The sequence below is a fragment of the Exophiala oligosperma genome (genome assembly GCF_000835515.1).
Source record: "Exophiala oligosperma strain CBS 72588 unplaced genomic scaffold supercont1.5, whole genome shotgun sequence".
NCBI lineage: Eukaryota > Fungi > Ascomycota > Eurotiomycetes > Chaetothyriales > Herpotrichiellaceae > Exophiala > Exophiala oligosperma.
In genome coordinates, this window is record NW_015622822.1 from 2,543,011 (window position 1) to 2,560,759 (window position 17,749).

Here is a 17,749-nt window from a genome sequence, read left to right on the forward strand (position 1 = left end):
AAAACAAATCGGTAATGCACGAGTACAAAGCATCCCGATGCCGGTTCTTGCGTCTTTGGTTTGTGAGCTTGTCCACATTGAGATTTCCTTCGCTGATGATATATTCGTCAAATCGATTGACACTGCACAGTTCGGTATTGATCAAGATGTCATGACGAGGCAGAGTGTTCCAGTCGCAAGAGCATGTCCTGAAGCATAGAGTCGTGACGCTGATAACATGCTGAGCCCTTGTGTACCTGGAGTAGGTACAGATAGCTACATTAACATTGATAAGTATGTACGTGGCAGTGTTGGTGTTGCAAGGTCTTGAACGAGAAAATTCGCACTTCTCCGCACTAGGCAGGTCAGGCGTGACGCAGCAAGACGGATATACGAGGTTATTTATGCTTTCCCGCAGGATGCGGCAAGAGACAGTCACATAGCCTCGCCCTGCATTTGACATTCGCTCCTTCTCTGTTGGGAGTCTGTACTACTTTGATAGATGAAGCCACCTGCACGGTCTCTTTCAAGGCTTGTTGGACCTCACATTCCTCTTACACGTTCACCCTCATCATCGACCTCACTGCTCCGGCAGACTACCAGACGATCCTTTCAGACTCAAGTCAGCAGGAATTCTGTTCGTCCTGCAACCGCTACTCGTCCTCTGCTGCCCCTGCGTCGCCCTTCGCTCATACACGAATCTTGCCCTGGTGGAGCGTCACCGTTCGCTCTCTCCAGGATGTGTCGATTCATGTCCGATTCGCCTGGTGTGACCAGTACTCAGGGTCGAGTCGTTCTTCCCGACAATGTTGTGCCAAAGCACTATGATTTGACCCTTGAGGTCGATTTCGACGAGTTTACATTCGAAGGATCTGTCATCATTGACCTAGATGTGGCCAAAGACAGCACGACCATTTCCCTGAACACCTTGGAGCTCGACATCCACAGTACGACGGTCCATGCAGATGGTGCCTTGGTGACGTCCTCGCCATCGCTCTCCTACGATGCCGATACGCAGACAACGACCATTGACTTGGGCAAGTCCATTAGCAAAGGACAAAAGGTCCAGCTGAAGCACACCTACACGGGACAGCTCAATGACAAGATGGCTGGCTTCTACAGATCCAAGAGAAAAGACGGGGAGTACCTTGCTGTGACACAATTCGAGGCAACCGATGCTCGTCGAGCTTTGCCGTGCTTCGATGAGCCAGCTCTCAAGGCTGAGTTCACTGTCACTCTAATTGCCGATGAGGAAATGACATGTTTGTCGAATATGGATGTTGCCTCGACCGAGATGGTTGACTCGGAAATCACGGGTGAAAAGAGGAAGGCTGTCAAGTTCAGTCGCTCCCCTCGCATGTCGACATATCTGTTAGCGTTCATTGTTGCCGAACTAAAGTCAATCTCGACCAGTGCCTTCAGGCTGCCTATCAAGGTGTGGATGACGCCCGAACAAAATGAGGCAGACGGCCGCTTTGCTCTTGACGTTGCGGCAAAGACTCTAGCATTTTATGAAAAAGCCTTCCAAGCACCGTATCCCTTACCCAAGATGGACATGGTTGCTATTCCTGACTTTGCCGCTGGTGCTATGGAAAACTGGGGTCTCGTCACATATCGTGTCGTTGACCTGCTTTTCGACCAGAAGACTGCAGGTGCTGCTACCAAAGAAAGAGTGGCAGAAGTTGTCCAACACGAGCTGGCTCATCAGTGGTTTGGTAACCTGGTGACAATGGACTTCTGGGACGGTCTTTGGTTGAACGAAGGCTTCGCCACCTGGATGAGCTGGTACAGTTGCAACGAGTTCTATCCAGAGTGGAAGGTCTGGGAAACCTTTGTGATCGACACCCTTCAAGGCGCTCTAGGCTTGGACGGACTGCGCAGCTCTCATCCAATCGAGGTCCCGGTGCATCGTGCAGAGGATATTAATCAGATTTTCGACGCTATCTCATACTCAAAAGGCTCGTCCGTCCTGCGAATGATCTCGAAATATTTGGGAGAGGAGACTTTCATTGAAGGTATCCGAAGATACATCAAGAAGCACGCCTGGGGCAACACTCAGACAAGTGATTTGTGGGATGCATTGGGTGAGGCCAGCGGCAAAGATGTTGCACGCGTGATGGACATTTGGACCAAGAACATTGGGTATCCTGTCATTACTGTGAGTGAAAACGAGAAGGATTCCAGCATCACGGTCAAGCAGAATCGGTTCTTGCGTACTGGAGATGTCAAAGCAGAAGAGGACAAGGTCCTATATCCTGTTATGCTCGGCCTCCAAACCAAGAGCGGGGTTGATGAGACCTTGATGCTCACGGAACGTGAACAAACCTTCAAGATTTCTGGGGGACTAGATTTCTACAAGCTGAATGCAGACCACTCTGCCTTTTACCGAACAAGCTATACTCCCGAACGATTGACCAAGCTGGGTGAAGCCGCCCAAAAGGGATTGCTTTCGGTGGAAGACCGCGCTGGTATGATTGCGGATGCTGGTGCACTCGCAGCGAGCGGATACGGGCAGACATCCGGTATCTTGAGTCTCCTTCAGTCCTTCAACACTGAAACTCAGTTCGTGGTGTGGAATGAGATCTTGACAAGGATCAATGCTGTCCGGAACACATGGATATTTGAGGACGAATCGATCAAAGATGCTCTCAAAGCATTCCAGCTCAATCTGTGCTCCGCCAAGGCACACGAACTCGGCTGGGAGTTTTCCGACAATGAGGACCATATTCTGAGCCAGTTCAAGAGCTTGATGTTCGGCTCCGCTGGGTTGGCTGGAGACAAGAAGGTTCAGGCGGCAGCCAAGGAAATGTTCAGCAAGTTCCTGGCTGGAGACTATGCTGCAGTGCATCCTAACCTACGTGCGTCTGTCTTTGCCATGGCTCTGCGGGATGGTGGAGAGAAGGAATGGGATGCCCTCCTGGCACGATATCATTCCGCCTCGACCGCTGACGAGAGGAATACTTGTCTACGAAGCCTCGGTCGTGCAAGGAGTCCCGAGCTCATCCAGAAGACTTTGAAGCTGGCACTGAGTGGCAAAGTCAAAATGCAAGATATTTACATGCCCATTGGGGGCCTGAGCACCACCTCTGAAGGCATCGAGAAACGGTGGGAATGGATGTGGCAGAATTGGGGCGAGTTGGTGGAGAAGTTGCCTCCCAGCATGACCATGTTGAGTAGCGTCGTCAGCATCTGCGTTTCGGGTTTCACCAGTGAGAAGCAGCTGCATCAGGTCGAAGCATTCTTCCAAGACAAGGACAAGAAGGGATTCGACAGGAGTTTGCAACAAAGCTTCGATAGCATCAGAGCCAAAGCGAACTGGCTGAAACGGGATAGTGAGGATGTTGTTGGGTGGTTGAAGTCGAATGGTTACCTTGAGAAGGGCAAGCTATGAGCATTCGTGTGCGTGACCAAGAGGTCTTTGGTGGCCAGAAGATGAACAGCTCTCTTCCAAGGCTGTATGAGTAAAAAAAGTAGATCTCAAGTCCAGTGTAGACATTCTTTACCTGCGAGGGATGTGAGCTGAGTTAGATATCCGATTCTGGATACGAAAATCCTTTTGCACGCGTCAGGGTCTCTAAGAGATTCGAGGATAGTGATTGAATGGGTGATTGTTTCGTCGCCAGTGGATGCATTTGATATACGCAGTAAGCTATTCGTTTACACGAGTACAGAGAGAGGATCAAGGGGGGTCCATAACGGAGGACGGAGTAGATGGTGGTGTGGTGGTGCGAGGGTGTTGAGTGAGGTTGGCCTGGTGGGCTGATATTTTTATGTATACGGAGAAGCATTAGTACCGAGTAGTCGTACTCCCTCGTATTATTCAATGGGTGGCTCGACTCGGATGGCGGAATCTACACCAAATAGATTGGACCATGCATCATGCAATCTGGCGCAGGTTCCGCCAATCACGCCGTTACGGTACCTGGACCTTTTTTATTTTTTGGCGGGACAAAAGGGACCCTTTCTCGCTACTACCGTGATGATCCCAGATTCATGAATTAAAAACCCGACATAAACTAGGGACACTCTCTCTGGACGAGCATCTACCATTCGTTATCCAATCCTTCTTCTGGGCGCAGTCGAGTCTGTGGACATCACACTCCTTTGTCTCCCTAGTCCTCTCAACACACACACACCCTCTGTGCTAGTAACACGCTCTCACACGGAATCGCCTCATCATCATGGGTTTGCTCGCGACCGTCGCAGCGCCCCTTGATCGCCTCCTCCAAGATCTCCCTCTATACCAGACCGTCCTCTTGGGCTTCGTAGCCCTCCTCCTCCTCTCAGTGGTCCTCAATGTCACCCGACAACTCCTGTTCAAGGACAGAAATGCACCCCCCGAGGTCTTCTCGTGGTTCCCGATGATCGGCAGCACGTACGTCGTCCTCTGCGCCACTCTCACCCTCACACTCTGGTCATGCTCAATGCAACAAATGCTGACACATAGACTTTTGTAGAATATGGTACGGAATGGACCCATTCGACTTCTTCTTCACCTGTAAAGAGAAATACGGCGACGTCTTCACCTTTGTCCTGTTGGGCCGAAAGGTCACAGTCTGTCTGGGCACAAAGGGCAACGAGTTCATCTTGAACGGGAAGCTGAAAGATGTCAACGCCGAGGAAATCTACACCGGCTTGACCACACCAGTGTTTGGAGAAGGGGTGGTGGTAAGTAGTCAAAATGACTGGGCGCAGGGAGTACGATTTGGCTGACACCTTACTCGAACAGTACGATTGCGAAAATGCCAAATTGATGGAACAGAAAAAGATGGTCAAGTTCGGTCTCACCATGGATGCCTTCAAGTCCTACGTCGATCTGATCTCCTCGGAGACCAAGTCCTTTGTGGAAAACAACAAACTGTTCAAGGGCTCAAGAGGCAGTGTCGACATCGTGCCCGCCATGGCCGAACTGACCATCTACACGGCGTCCCGATCGCTGCAGGGCAAAGAAGTACGGGCAAAGTTCGACTCGACGTTTGCCGATCTGTACCACGACCTGGACATGGGATTCGCGCCCATCAACTTCATGCTTCCCTGGGCTCCTCTCCCGCACAACCGCAAGCGAGACGTCGCCCAGCGCAAGATGGCCGAGACCTACATGGAGATCATCAAGGAGCGACGGGCCAAGGGTGGAAAGCGCGAAGGCGACGAGGAAGACATGATTTGGAACCTGATGAATTGTTCGTACAAGGACGGCACGCCGGTGCCCGACAAGGAGGTGGCGCACATGATGATCGCCCTGCTCATGGCCGGCCAACACTCGTCGTCCTCGACCTCGGCCTGGATCTTGCTCCGCCTCGCCACCCGGCCGGACATCCAGGAGGACCTGCTCGAAGAACAGAGGCGCGTGCTGGGCAAGGACCTCCCTCCCCTGACGTACGAGGGTCTCCAGAAGTTGACCTTCAACGCCAAGGTCGTCAAGGAGACGCTGCGCCTGCACGCCCCCATCCACAGCATCCTGCGCAAGGTCAAGTCCCCCATGACCATCGTGGCCGACGCGCCCACCGCGACCAAGACGTACATGATCCCCACGACGCACGCGCTCCTGTCGGCCCCGGGGGTCACCTCGAGAGAGTCGGCCTACTTCCCCGAGCCCTTGCTGTGGGAGCCTCACCGGTGGGACGAGGGTCACCCTCTCGCCTACACCCAGATGGGCATGGAGAAGGAAGAGTTTGAGGATTACGGTTACGGCATGATCAGCAAGGGCGCCTCTTCCCCTTACTTGCCCTTCGGCGCCGGTCGACACCGCTGCATCGGTGAACAGTTTGCCTATGTCCAGCTGGGGACCGTCTTGGCCACCATGGTCCGACACGTCAAGTTCAGACAGCCCGAGGGTAAGGATCTGGTTCCCACGGATTATTCGAGTTTGTTTTCCAGACCAATGGGTCCCGCCGTTGTCGGGTTTGAAAAGAGATGACATTATTCATCAACGACACTGGGTGATTTGGTGGCTTGTACGCCTGTGTATAGAACAAAACCAAGGATAGCCCTGATAATAACGTACCTTGTCTCTGTCTACCAACCTCGAGTTGTATAAAGCGTCCAATTTTGAAACGGGATGAGAGAAAGATGGTGTCAGAGACAGAGACAAGACAGCGACGGAGCAGGGTCCGTACATGGGGCTCAGGAGTGAAGCAAAGGCGCCTTTGGAGTTTGGGTGTCAGAAGACAGCTAGAGAGAGAGAGGCGTCTCCGGATTAGGTTCATGGTTGATGGATGATAATTAAAAATTACATACCACAAGGTGACTTGATAGAATATACCTGTATGTACATATGTATCATATGTCTTGAATATTCGTATCCTTCAAAGAGACACGACCAAAAATTCTCCATCATCCCATCGACGCCTTCATAAGAGAAGGAGACATCAAGCTACGGAGAGTTTTCTTTCATGGGCAACGCTCGATCCGACCATCCCTTGAATTCGACCAATCCACGACGCGCCATCGGGCAGTTTGGTACTCCGTGGCCACCGTCGTCACCTGTCCCTTTTCGTAAGCCTCTTGCCATTTCGGAGACGGCCCGGCGACGTCGTGTCGTACCGCGCGGGCGGTACCCATGAGTTGGGCGCTGTTGGCGGCCAAGAACAAGTGACCCAAAAGGCCCGTGGGTTCTTCGCGTAGGATGCTGGGTCGGAGTCTCATGGACTGGGCCATCCAGACGATGAGAGCCGCGTTGACCAAGAACACGCCGACGAAACTGTAGGCGATGGCATCGGCGGTGCGGAGGTAACTCGTGGTGAGGTGTAGGGTGGCGTCCAACGTGTCGTCCGACCCAGAAACCGTAGTGCCGGTGGTCCCCGTCGGTCGTGTGGTCGACACCAAAGGGTGAAGATAAGTGGTGGCGGTGACAATATACAAAAGACGCCATGCTGCCTTGAACTGCGTGATTAGGTTTTCTGTCCGAAACGCTTCGTCAGGGATCTTGCTGCTGCTGCTGCTGCTGCTGCTACCACTGTTGCTGTCATCGCCATTATTTTTTACACCCGCCTCGATCACCAACCTACCCAATGAAGTGGCCGACCATAAGCTCGTCGGATCTGCGTCAACGGCAAAAGAACTGATGGATTGTTCAAAAATCTTCCAATATTGTGGTCTCGGTTCCATGAGTTGAGGTCGAGCCGTGGGTTGGAAATTTCGTATGAGAGGTCTGTTGGAATTCGACGGGTCCACTCCCACGACGAGTTTCCCCGTATGGTTGTGGTATGTAGTCGTGCAGGAAATCATGGAAAAGTTGGTGACGGCGGAACCGTTCCCATCCGGGGCGTGAGCTGCAAACAGAAATACACGCCCTTCGAGCGTGGGCGACGATGATGAAGAAGAAGTGCCACCGTCACTGTCGTCGTCGCCACAATCATTCTTCGTCCACGTCTGGGCGTAGTTTTGAAAGAACCCATCACTGAACTGAAATTGATTGATGAAGTCACAACCTTGGTCGGTCCCATTCAGCAACCATTGGTGGTCGGAAGCGACGACGTCAAAGTCAACTTCTCGTAAAAGTGCTCTGCAGTCCAGGTCCATGAAAGAGGCATTCTGAACGACGGTCACGTTGTCGGAGGTTCCGTCAAGACCGGCGGGTATCTCAAAGGGGGCGTAACTCGCGTTCTGATCTGCCCACGCCGGCATGGGCGTGTCGTACAATTCGATTCCCGTGACGTAGGTGAGCATCGGGAGGAGCTGTGTGTCGGCTTCGATGGCCCACTCGTCGTAAAAGGTGGTCCGGTTGACCTTGATGTTGGTCTCGGCCACTTGTCCTTCATCGAGGTCGAACAGATTGGCCGCCAAGGGAGTGACACCCAGGGAGAAGATGGGACTCATAAAGAACCACAGTAGCAGCAAGGCATGCTTACTTTGCCAGGCCCGTTTGATCTTGGAGAACCACGACAGGGAACCGTAGTCCAGGAGGATCGAGGCTTTGGCTGGCGCACCGCCATCTGCGCGGTTGAGCTCGACGTAAGGCTGTCGTTGAGCAAAGGCCATGAACGCGGCCGCGAGACACATGCCGTAGGCTTGAATCGTGAAGGTGGGTATCTGCTTCCACGTGAGGGTCAACCCGAGCGCCACACCAGCGACGTTCCGGTCCGGTTTGACTTTACGTATTTCGGCGATACCTTTGGCGCCGGCCGATTTGCGTGCCAGGACGAACAGCGTCACGGCAAGGCCGATGGTGAACAAAAAAAGTAAGCCTAGGCCCCAGGGTTGGAGGCAATTGGTCACCCATTCCTCAGGTGTTCCGCTGAAGGATGATAAGCCGAGCTTGAACAATCGCATTCTGGATCGGTTCGTTGGACTAGGCTGTGCTGGAGGTGAGGGCGTCGAAGCTTGAGCCGCTGTCGTAATCGATCCGGAGGCTGAGGTATTGCCATGGTGTTGACCCTGGCTGGTGGGAGCAGAGGCGTGGGATGGGGCAGCTGAAGTATGCGACGATCCTGGTGTCGAAGTTGGATGGCTGGACGCATTTGTCAATGAAGATGGGGCAGACACCGACACAGGGGTTTGTGATGATGATGGTGGCAAACTTGGAGTCTGCCCCGTGGGAGGTTGAGTGTTGGAGGCACTTGGTCCTGTGTTCACCACCGCAGGACGTGTTTGGGCGCTCTGTAAAGGAATCCCCGTAGTGGGAGAGGCGTTTGCGGATGGAACAATAGAACTGCTTGGACTCGCATTGTTCTGTGCCGGAGTTGCTGGTCGGGTTGCGTTTCCTTGGGACATTGATCGCAATTCCTTTCGAGGGTTGCTAGGGGAAAATGGATGTTTTCAGACTCTTGCTCAGGCTCCATCAGAGATCCAGAGGATGAGTCTTTATGTGCAATCCGAGTCACCCTGTGGCAGTCGAAATGCGCCTTGACAACCATGGTGCTATCCTGAGTCTCAGAAACTAGACATCTTCTCGACCATTTCCGCGACGGCAGCTGAAAGCCACCCAGTCACTAGATGGATGTGGCAGATAATGATCTAGGCCAATTCAATCAGCCTTGCCCATGTTCCGGAGAAGGATCAGAATCATCGTGGAGGCTAATCCCCCATGGTTGGCGTCAGGCGCATTAGCTGATTGGTCTTGATGTGTGATAAAATGTGGATCGAGGCACACATTAACAAAGTGATGGGCGAGGCAAAGGTTGAGTGAGGAATGTCGTCTCGACAAGAAGTTCGGATGCGCAGCCACCACCACATTCTCGACTGATAAAGACCTTACCGAACAGGAACTTGTCCTTTTCCGGCCGCACTCGCTAACACCTCAACCCCTGTTATCCTACCGTTTTCGACCGTTTTCGCGTTCTGAACGCCACATGGCGCTTCTATTGCTTTGCCCTGCATATGGCAGTGTCAGAGACTCACCAACTCAGCTGCGACTTGATCAGCTGGTTCATTCAGCTCGAAGCTCGAAGATCAAAGAGCCTGACGCCCGAGCCTAGCCCATCAGCCTGATCGATTCATAACCGTGGCAGAATCGCAACTTGATGGACAAGATGGCATCCGTTGCTTCTTCTCGTCTCCGTGCCAGCAATAATACGTCACGAAGATGTTCGCCATGTTTTTAGCCTTGTTCTCGGTCATGTCCCTTTTCAAGAGCATTACCGCTTACACCACGTACACCTGCGTCTCCAATGGAAACCCCGTTCTCACCGTTGAACCCGGCTGTGACGCGCTCTCTAATGGCTATTCCAGTTGCCAGACCAAGTCCGGAATCCCATACGAAGAATGTGTCTGTCAACCGAAGTTGTTCGATGCCATATACGAGTACGTCTTCCTTGAGGCGTAGTTTCGGTACTAATCTGAGACCAGATGTGAAAGCGAAGACCGACAATGTTTCGAAGGGTACAGCATGGACGAGTACTATGAGAATATTCTTTCCGGTTGGCACTCATTGTGTGACACTTTCACCTCGACATCCTTCTCAACGCCCAAGTTGAGAACGCCAACCACGACCTTCGTCCTTCCCGCTTCCAGCAATACTCAAAAGTGCCAGAGCATCGAAACCGTGTGTGGTGTGACAGGGACTCTGATCAAAGACTGCTATCTCAGCTACCCTGCAAGTTCCCAGGATGCCCAATTCAAGAGCTGCGCCTGCAGGAACGACTTTTACAGTGCCGCGTCCATCTGTGAGTACGATGGGAACATCACCTGTTTCTCTCGGCCTGCAACATTGACGAACATTGGACTTTGGCACGTTTGTGGGGTAAGTGCCCTATCGCTGTGCGTCGATCGAGCCTGAGGAGCTGACAAGGGAAAGATCACAGCAATACCTGATGCAGATGATGAGGGGTCTGGCAGTGTACTCACGACGCAACCCGCACCAGCTTCCACAACCAGTATGCTGCTCACGACTCCTCCATCTAGTCTTCCAGCATCCAGCGCAGCCTTACCAACACCAACCAGTTCCGCAAGCAAGACTGGATGGGTATCGTGGCTGGTAGTTATGATGTTGGGAGCACTCTTCTGGGTCACGCTAGACTACTGACGACGACCTGAGCAAGGGATGTCAATGCAGATTGTGTCTTTGATATGTACTGTAGCTCCGTAATGGTCCCTGTTTTAGGGCTCAGAACATGATGGATATCGTGCGTTTAAGATGGCTCGGAGCCTGCAAGGTAGTTCTCACGAGTATGACATGTCGTTTGCTGGTTCCAAATTCTTTTCACCTCGTACTCGTACTCGTATTGCTGGCAACGTGGTATCATGTCCGAGATCTACACGTGAGTTTTTGGCCGACTCGGAACGAGATTCATTTTGATACCGAGTGTGGGTAAAGGGGAAGAGATTTTATGGGCCCGAACGGCCTAACAATCCGCCTAGTTCGCAAGGTATCTTCAAATAAGATGTAGGGAGTATGGGTGGTGCTTCTGTCCACAGCAAAGATGGAGCACGTCATGATTTAGCATGATCTTGCGTGGAAAAAAGGGTACTAGAAAGATCAACAAAAGAAGAAAATGAGAATTCAGTTGTAGTGAGTAGAGGATAGAGGAAATTCTCTCTGTTCCTGTACCTCATGTCATTCACAAGCCAACAAGAATGATGGGGTAATTACTGCACAGAAAATACTGTACTTTGTCCCTTCAGATGGTGGGGTTTTTAGGCTTCACTTACAAGTATAGGGAGAGGTGACTTCGGTCACTTTTAGGCCCGGCCTCGCCCTCTCGTCTAATCCCATGCATGATTTTTATCGGCCTTTAAGCACCCAAGCTCCATTATTTTAGGTGTCCGTGTTTGACTCCGTTGGGCAAATTCCCATGATACGAGAGTTGAACCCCATCCATCATCAATTTTGCCCTTCAGCTGTTGTTATATTTATTATTGTTCACTTCCTCTGTATTCCCTTTGGCTTTCGCGCTGCATAGACTTTTTTTTCTTGTTTTCAGATCTTAGATTTCGTTTTCCATCTCGAACTTCTTTCATCAAAGACCACGCGGTCTGCATTTGTATGCTGTATTATCCTCAACTTCTTTGTTACCAAATACTTCGCATTTCGCGCCGCGCCGTGTCCTCCATCGAGTGAATACCTTGGAACACAGGGACTTGGGCGGACTTTGCCTTTCTACTACACGATAATCAGAGCGTCCTTCTGTGTTTTGAACACAGCAATAAAGACATCTACTACTCCCTACTCGAGACAGAGATCCCAACCAAGGCCTGAGCTGACATACTACGGACTCCGTCGAGCCTCGCTAGCCTGATTTACCCGAGTCTGAGAAGGATCTTCAGGCTAACCACACCCTCGTCCCTCCGTATTACTTGACTGAGCGCTGCCCTCCATGGGTCTGTTTGGCAAAAAGTCGGCCTCGGATGGCGCAGAACCAACAGAGCATGTCACCTCCGGGACCACTACCGTCGTTCCCAGCCAAAACGTCTCGAATACCGAGTTGAACAAAGAAGCGCCACTAGAACCGACAGTAGCAGAAAAGTCCGACACCTCTTCACAAAAAGATGTGGACACGGAGAAGGAGCAGACTGTGTCGGCAAATGCCTCGTGGACTGGGGATGTTGAGGTACAAAACGAAAAGGCGCATGAAGACGGAGTGCTCCCCTCCAACGAGGACGAGGCTGTATACCCTGCCGGCTTAAAACTGGCACTGATCACACTTGCACTGTGTCTATCTGTGTTTCTGGTCGCATTGGACAATACCATCATTGCGACAGCCATCCCGAAGATCACGGATCATTTCAGATCTCTCGGAGATGTGGGCTGGTATGGCTCTGCATATCTCCTCACAACTTGTGCGCTACAGTTGTTCTTTGGAAAGTCAGTCGCTCCCGCAGGACCACCACTATGAATGAGACGCATTGCTAACAATTCACAGGATGTACACCTTTTTCTCGATCAAATACGTCTATCTGACTGCCATTGTCATCTTCGAAGTCGGCTCTGCCGTTTGTGGTGCTGCCCCGACATCCAATGCGCTGATAGTCGGCCGTGCTATCGCTGGTATCGGATCTGCTGGTATTTTCTCGGGTGCTTTGGTCATCATCGCGTACACCGTCCCTCTTGTCAAGCGCCCTATCTATACTGGTGAGCCTTTGTATTGGAGATCTTTGGCCGCGCTGTTCTAACCAAATATAGGTATTATCGGTGCCATGTATGGAATCGCGTCAATTGCCGGACCGCTTCTGGGTGGAGCATTCACCGACGGCCCAGGATGGAGATGGTGTTTTTATATTAACCTGCCACTCGGCGCTGTTACATTGATTGTGATATTCTTCTTCTTCCAGTCTCCGCACAGAAAGGCCGAAGCATCGGTCTCGTGGAAAGAGAGAATCTATCAACTTGATCTTGGTGGCACAGCTGTCTTCGTGGTCGACATTGTCGTCTGCTTACTCGCTCTGCAGTGGGGTGGCTCGACATACGCATGGTCGAATTGGCGCATTATCTTGTGCCTTGTTCTTTTTGGAGTCCTCACGATCGTCTTCATCGTGATCCAATTCTTCATGAAAGACCATGCAACAGTGCCCTTTGGGTTGATCTCTCAACGCAGTGTTGCGGCGGCAAGCTGGTTCGCTTTTACTCTTGGATCGGCCTTCTTCTTGCTGATTTATTGGGTTCCCATCTGGTTCCAAGCCATCAAAGGAGCCTCGGCATTCAAGTCTGGTATCGACAGTCTTCCCATGGTCCTGGCACTTGTCATTGCGACATTCATCAGCGGTGCGCTCACTACGGCAATTGGATACTACTGGCCATTCTATTGGCTGAGTGTGATCTTCTCCGCCATTGGTGCTGGTCTCTTGACGACATTCGAAGTCGACACTGGACACGAGAAGTGGATCGGCTTCCAGGTCATTTATGGTCTTGGTGTCGGTTTTGGTATGCAGCAGGCTCTTATGACTGTCCAGGCTGTCCTTCCACTCGATAAAGTCCCCACGGGGACTGCGCTGGTCATGTTCATGCAGACATTTGGCGGTGCGTTGTTCGTCTCAGTCGCACAGAATGTCTTCAACAATCGACTGATCGCCGAGCTCCCGAAATACGCCCCGGGCGTTAATCCGCAAATCGTGGTGCATACTGGTGCCACATCTCTCAAAGATCAAATCCCTGCTCGACTTCTGGATGGAGTGCAGCATGCCTACAATATTTCACTGACGAACACGTGGTACATCTCTGTCGCCATGGCGTCTTTGTCCATACTCGGCGCAGTGTTTGTCGAGTGGAAGAGTGTCAAGGGCATGAAGCCGGGTGCGGTGGCTGCCTAAGTGGTTGTATGCTGTGCTTGTATTTGCTTCTTTTCATGTTTGCATAGCGATTGCGGCGTTGGTGTGTGGGTGAAATTAATTGCAACCCTTTTGCATATATTGGACGGTTGGATATTGTCTCTTGATTCCACTCATGTCCTAGATACTCCATAGATTGATGAGAGATAGACCTGGGCTATCAGAAGCCATGATTTGTAATATTTGGTCATCTCAAAAAACAAGTTCGATCAGTGCTTGAGAGTGCGAATTGTCGGATATTGTTGCAGTTACTCGCATGAGTATTCTAGATTCTCAGGCAGTGGTCGCATGCGCATTCACCAAGCAAGGTCTCGAATACTCTCTCGAATACTCCGTAGGCAAGTCGGGATACAACAGTGGAAAAGCGGTCCAGTGGCCCGGATAAAACCCCGGATATCTGCCCTGCATGGAGTAAATGGCCTGGGCTTATCGGGAACTGGGTCTCTGACTCAACTAGTATTTTATTTGTCCAGTAATAACTAGGTACGTACCAACGACGAACATCCCGTCGTTATCTCTTTCCCGGATAAGATCCCAAGAACTCACCTGGCAACATGTTTCTTCATACGAATCTCTGTCGCACTCTCTTCCTGTATCCATCGTATCCACTAGTATCGACTAAGCATCTGGTTTACTGAGATGTTGAGAAAAACAACAACAGGCTGAATGAAAATCATCATGAGGTCGTGAGGGGAAAAATGCCTCGGCCCAAAGTCCGCCCAGAAGACCGCCAGCGCGCCGTCAAGGCGTGCATCCCATGCAAGGCGTCCAAGAAGAGGTGCGACGCCCAGCAACCATGTTCGAATTGCGTCAGGAAAAAGGCCGAAGAGACATGCGAATATGCAGAGTCCATGGTCCGACCTCGCGGGATCCACGCCCACACGGCGAGAGCTGCAAGTGTCCAGCAGTCGTCTACTACCACGACCACCAACACCGTCGAGCGCGAACATGACGGCGACACGAGTACGAGATCACCGATCGAAGAAGTGGCGTATGAGTCGTCGCCTGCAGCAACAGCGACAGGCAAGCGCAAGAGGTCGCCCGCGCGAGGGTCGGGTCAACGCAGATCCAGCGACGGCAGGTTGTTGTTGAATTCCAGAGGAGAGAAAGGTGAGCTTTTGTTTTCTGTCACAGCGTCGCCTTCCAGTCCGGCTGGTAATCGGTGACTAAACCCCCTCAACCACAATAGTATACGTCGGCGGTACGGCGTCGCTTTCGTTCTTACAATTTCTTCGCCAAACCATCAAGCAGCAGATGGGTCCGTCGGTGTTCACAGACAACGATCGACGGAATGTCATGCTCGAAGTACGGAGTCCGGAAGATACGAACGCCATCTTTGAAGAAGATGAAAGCCAGAAACGGGCCTTGATTGAAATCTACTTTGCCGCGGTATGCCATGTCACTTATCTAACTTGCTTACTTCGCCCGTTCCCCATGTAATCTCGCCTTGAATTCCGTTACTCTTCGTGACTAACTCGTATCAAAGACCAATGGCTTTCTCGATCTATTCACGCGCGACGAAATCGAAGCTTACCTGACGAGCGTCCCCACGCCTACCGATGGCGGCCGCGAGTATGCTCTTGTGGCATTGGACCTCATCATTGCCATTGGTGGCCAGTGTCGCGCCCTTAGGCCTTTCGACTTGCGCTACGCCGTGCGGTATTTCTCGAGGGCGCAGAAGGCAGCCGTGGCGTCTGCGCTGGAAGATCCATGCCTGAACATGGTGCGCTGTTTCCTGCTGATGGCCTTTTACATGCTCGGCGCGTGCAGAAGAAATGCCGCGTTCATGTACGTTGGCATCGCGGCACAAGCGTCCTCGGCGCTCGGATTACATGTCACTGAGCAATATCGGAACTTTACCGTTACGGAGAGGAGTGTTCGGTACGTCTTCATCACCCGATTGTGTTTTCGCCAGCAATATGTGAGGTTGCCCAGACTGATGGTGTGGTTCTTTTTAGCCTACGTACGTTGAAAAGTCTCCGCGTTCTTGACGTGTTGGTATGTTCGATCCTCGGTCGAACGTACTCGACACCCGCCGTACGTATCGACAGCGCCAGTTTCACCGGCATGCATGTCCAACCCGGCAAGCCGAGGGACATGGCCCTCAACGCCAGTTTCGGAGCGTGCGAGCTCATCGCCGAGATCATGAGTAGTGTCGACGGTGACGTGTCGAATCCGATCGACACACCCACCGCGAAGCGCTTCCTCGAACGTTTGAGGAGCTGGAGTGCGAATTTGCCGCTCGAGATCCGTCGGTTTGAAAAGGCGGGCGATGAGCCCATCACCCCCTCAGACCAGGAGTGTATCATCGGAAGCATCCACGTGAGTTGCGTGTATTACTTTGCCGTGATGCTGGTGACGAGACCGTTTCTCATCACCCACCTGATGGCGCGATTGCCGGGCGCTCCACTGCCGGTCAAAGAGCCTAAAGAAGGGGCGAGGGTACAGGATTCGGAGGCGGTGAATCTCGCTCAGGCATGTATCGACTCGGCGATTCTCATGGCGCAGACGTGCTTTGACGCATTGCAAGGTGGGATTTTGTTACAGAATATGTGTATCATGAAGTGAGCATCTCCTCTTGTTTTTTCCTTGGCTAGCTGCTGCGCTCGTAGAGCCAAAGTTATGAGCCGTTGCTAACGGTTTGTGTTCCAAAAGGGCATGGGTCTTTGCAGCAGGCTTGGTCTTGGGGTTCTCCATGTTCGCACAAGGAGAATCCCCATTCGACATGGACGAATCATTCAACGGGGCCAGAGAGGTTCTGAAGAAACTGGCCGAACACAGTCCCCAGGCCGAACATTACTATGAGATCCTGACAGGTTTCGCCGACGCCATACAACGACACAGACAGCATTTGTCCCGAGAAAAGAGACGCGCTAGTAACAAGTACGTCAACAGGATCTTGTCGCTCGACGTCAACGTCGGTACCCACAATAACAACAACACCGCCACAAGTGTATCAGGAGCGGCGTCTCAGGTCGGGTTCTCACCCGGGATGCTGGGGTCGAGGGACAAGGATACCGCGGATTCGAGCTATCAATTGACGGACCTTGGTTCCATGGCTGCTGAAGCGGCCAATGGAGGAGGGGACTCTGACGTTGCGCAACCCCTCGTTGATACACATATTCATGCCGATGGCCAGACGACACCGTTCCAGTTACTCGGCACCACGCCTCAATTCGCGGTGGACACTGGCGGAGGGTTCGACTTTGGGTTGTTCGGTTGGGATAATTTCGCCATGCAGATTTCGGAGAATTTCTCATTCGACAATTACGGGGATACATGGGGACCAGCAGAATAGGATTGACTTGCTGACGAAGAGTAAAGACGGGGGAAAGGACATGGTATGACTATGATGAGGATTGAGAGTTACGAATGTCGAGAGTATTTGGATTGGGGACACGACGGGGAGTTGTTCATTCTGAAACCGAAGTGAATGGGAGATGCAGATCAGGTTGGTCATGTGAGGTAGTGACTTTTTTGGTTACCGACGGCACAGCTACTATGTGAATTTCCTTTTTTGGCTTCTTTCCAAAGGGTTTACCCATCATGGATGATTGTGATGGGATGAGAGTGGGGGAGGGGGGGGCCTGTATCATTTGTAATTTACAGGGTCAGGGCACGGAGTATGGGTCAGACTTCTCAAGAATCAAAACATTGTCAGTTTCTATCTACCCAGCGCGGGCTTTTTCCCGAGGTCGTCCAGTTGTTCCGTCTAGGAAGGGGGAGTTCTTTTGGCGAATGGAAGATGAAGATTGACGTTGTTCTTCTTCCCACGAGTATTTGAGAACGGTATCCTTGTTCCGTACGCCCGTTGTACTGTAAAACGTATCAGGACCACCACCGCCGTCACCATCCCCATGGGTAGGTACCAGGTGACTTGAGAAAACAAAAGTAAGGTGGTCTTGGTTCCAACCGAGGTAACCTACGACTTGACACAAAACTTGAAAAGGAGCCGCGAGCCTTGTGCATGGCATAAAAAGGATGATGGATTAATAATTGAAAAGAGCCAACCCACTCACCAACACGACAGCACCTCACATCAAACTAAAAACGAGGATCGACGATGGTG

At 51.9% G+C, this 17,749-nt stretch overlaps 6 protein-coding genes across 6 annotated transcripts; 5 read left to right on the forward strand and 1 right to left on the reverse strand.

Moving 5' to 3' along the window:
- Nucleotides 1-417: 417 nt before the first annotated feature.
- PV06_06234 (uncharacterized protein) lies at nt 418-3,697 on the forward strand. The gene has a single exon (XM_016407326.1). The coding sequence runs from the start codon at nt 482-484 to the stop codon at nt 3,368-3,370; it is 2,889 nt and encodes a 962-aa protein (XP_016262930.1). The 5' UTR covers nt 418-481; the 3' UTR covers nt 3,371-3,697.
- A 162-nt stretch (nt 3,698-3,859) lies between these two features.
- PV06_06235 (uncharacterized protein) lies at nt 3,860-6,244 on the forward strand. Its single transcript, XM_016407327.1, has 3 exons — nt 3,860-4,354; nt 4,437-4,647; nt 4,709-6,244. The coding sequence occupies exons 1-3, from the start codon at nt 4,161-4,163 to the stop codon at nt 5,894-5,896; spliced, it is 1,593 nt and encodes a 530-aa protein (XP_016262931.1). The 5' UTR covers nt 3,860-4,160; the 3' UTR covers nt 5,897-6,244.
- A 125-nt stretch (nt 6,245-6,369) lies between these two features.
- Nucleotides 6,370-8,691, reverse strand: PV06_06236 (uncharacterized protein; the record flags this gene model as incomplete). The annotated part of the gene is made up of 1 exon (XM_016407328.1): nt 6,370-8,691. One exon carries the CDS (start codon nt 8,689-8,691, stop codon nt 6,370-6,372), a length of 2,322 nt encoding a protein of 773 aa, XP_016262932.1.
- Nucleotides 8,692-9,502: 811 nt separating this feature from the next.
- On the forward strand, nt 9,503-10,441 carry PV06_06237 (uncharacterized protein; the record flags this gene model as incomplete). Its single annotated transcript, XM_016407329.1, has 3 exons — nt 9,503-9,720; nt 9,766-10,159; nt 10,214-10,441. 3 exons carry the CDS (start codon nt 9,503-9,505, stop codon nt 10,439-10,441), a joined length of 840 nt encoding a protein of 279 aa, XP_016262933.1.
- An 879-nt stretch (nt 10,442-11,320) lies between these two features.
- Nucleotides 11,321-13,895, forward strand: PV06_06238 (uncharacterized protein). The gene is made up of 3 exons (XM_016407330.1): nt 11,321-12,220; nt 12,279-12,487; nt 12,539-13,895. The coding sequence occupies exons 1-3, from the start codon at nt 11,733-11,735 to the stop codon at nt 13,660-13,662; spliced, it is 1,821 nt and encodes a 606-aa protein (XP_016262934.1). The 5' UTR covers nt 11,321-11,732; the 3' UTR covers nt 13,663-13,895.
- Nucleotides 13,896-14,187: 292 nt separating this feature from the next.
- PV06_06239 (uncharacterized protein) lies at nt 14,188-17,256 on the forward strand. The gene is made up of 5 exons (XM_016407331.1): nt 14,188-14,790; nt 14,870-15,069; nt 15,167-15,561; nt 15,639-16,244; nt 16,336-17,256. The coding sequence occupies exons 1-5, from the start codon at nt 14,379-14,381 to the stop codon at nt 16,976-16,978; spliced, it is 2,256 nt and encodes a 751-aa protein (XP_016262935.1). The 5' UTR covers nt 14,188-14,378; the 3' UTR covers nt 16,979-17,256.
- The last annotated feature ends 493 nt before the right edge of the window (nt 17,257-17,749 follow it).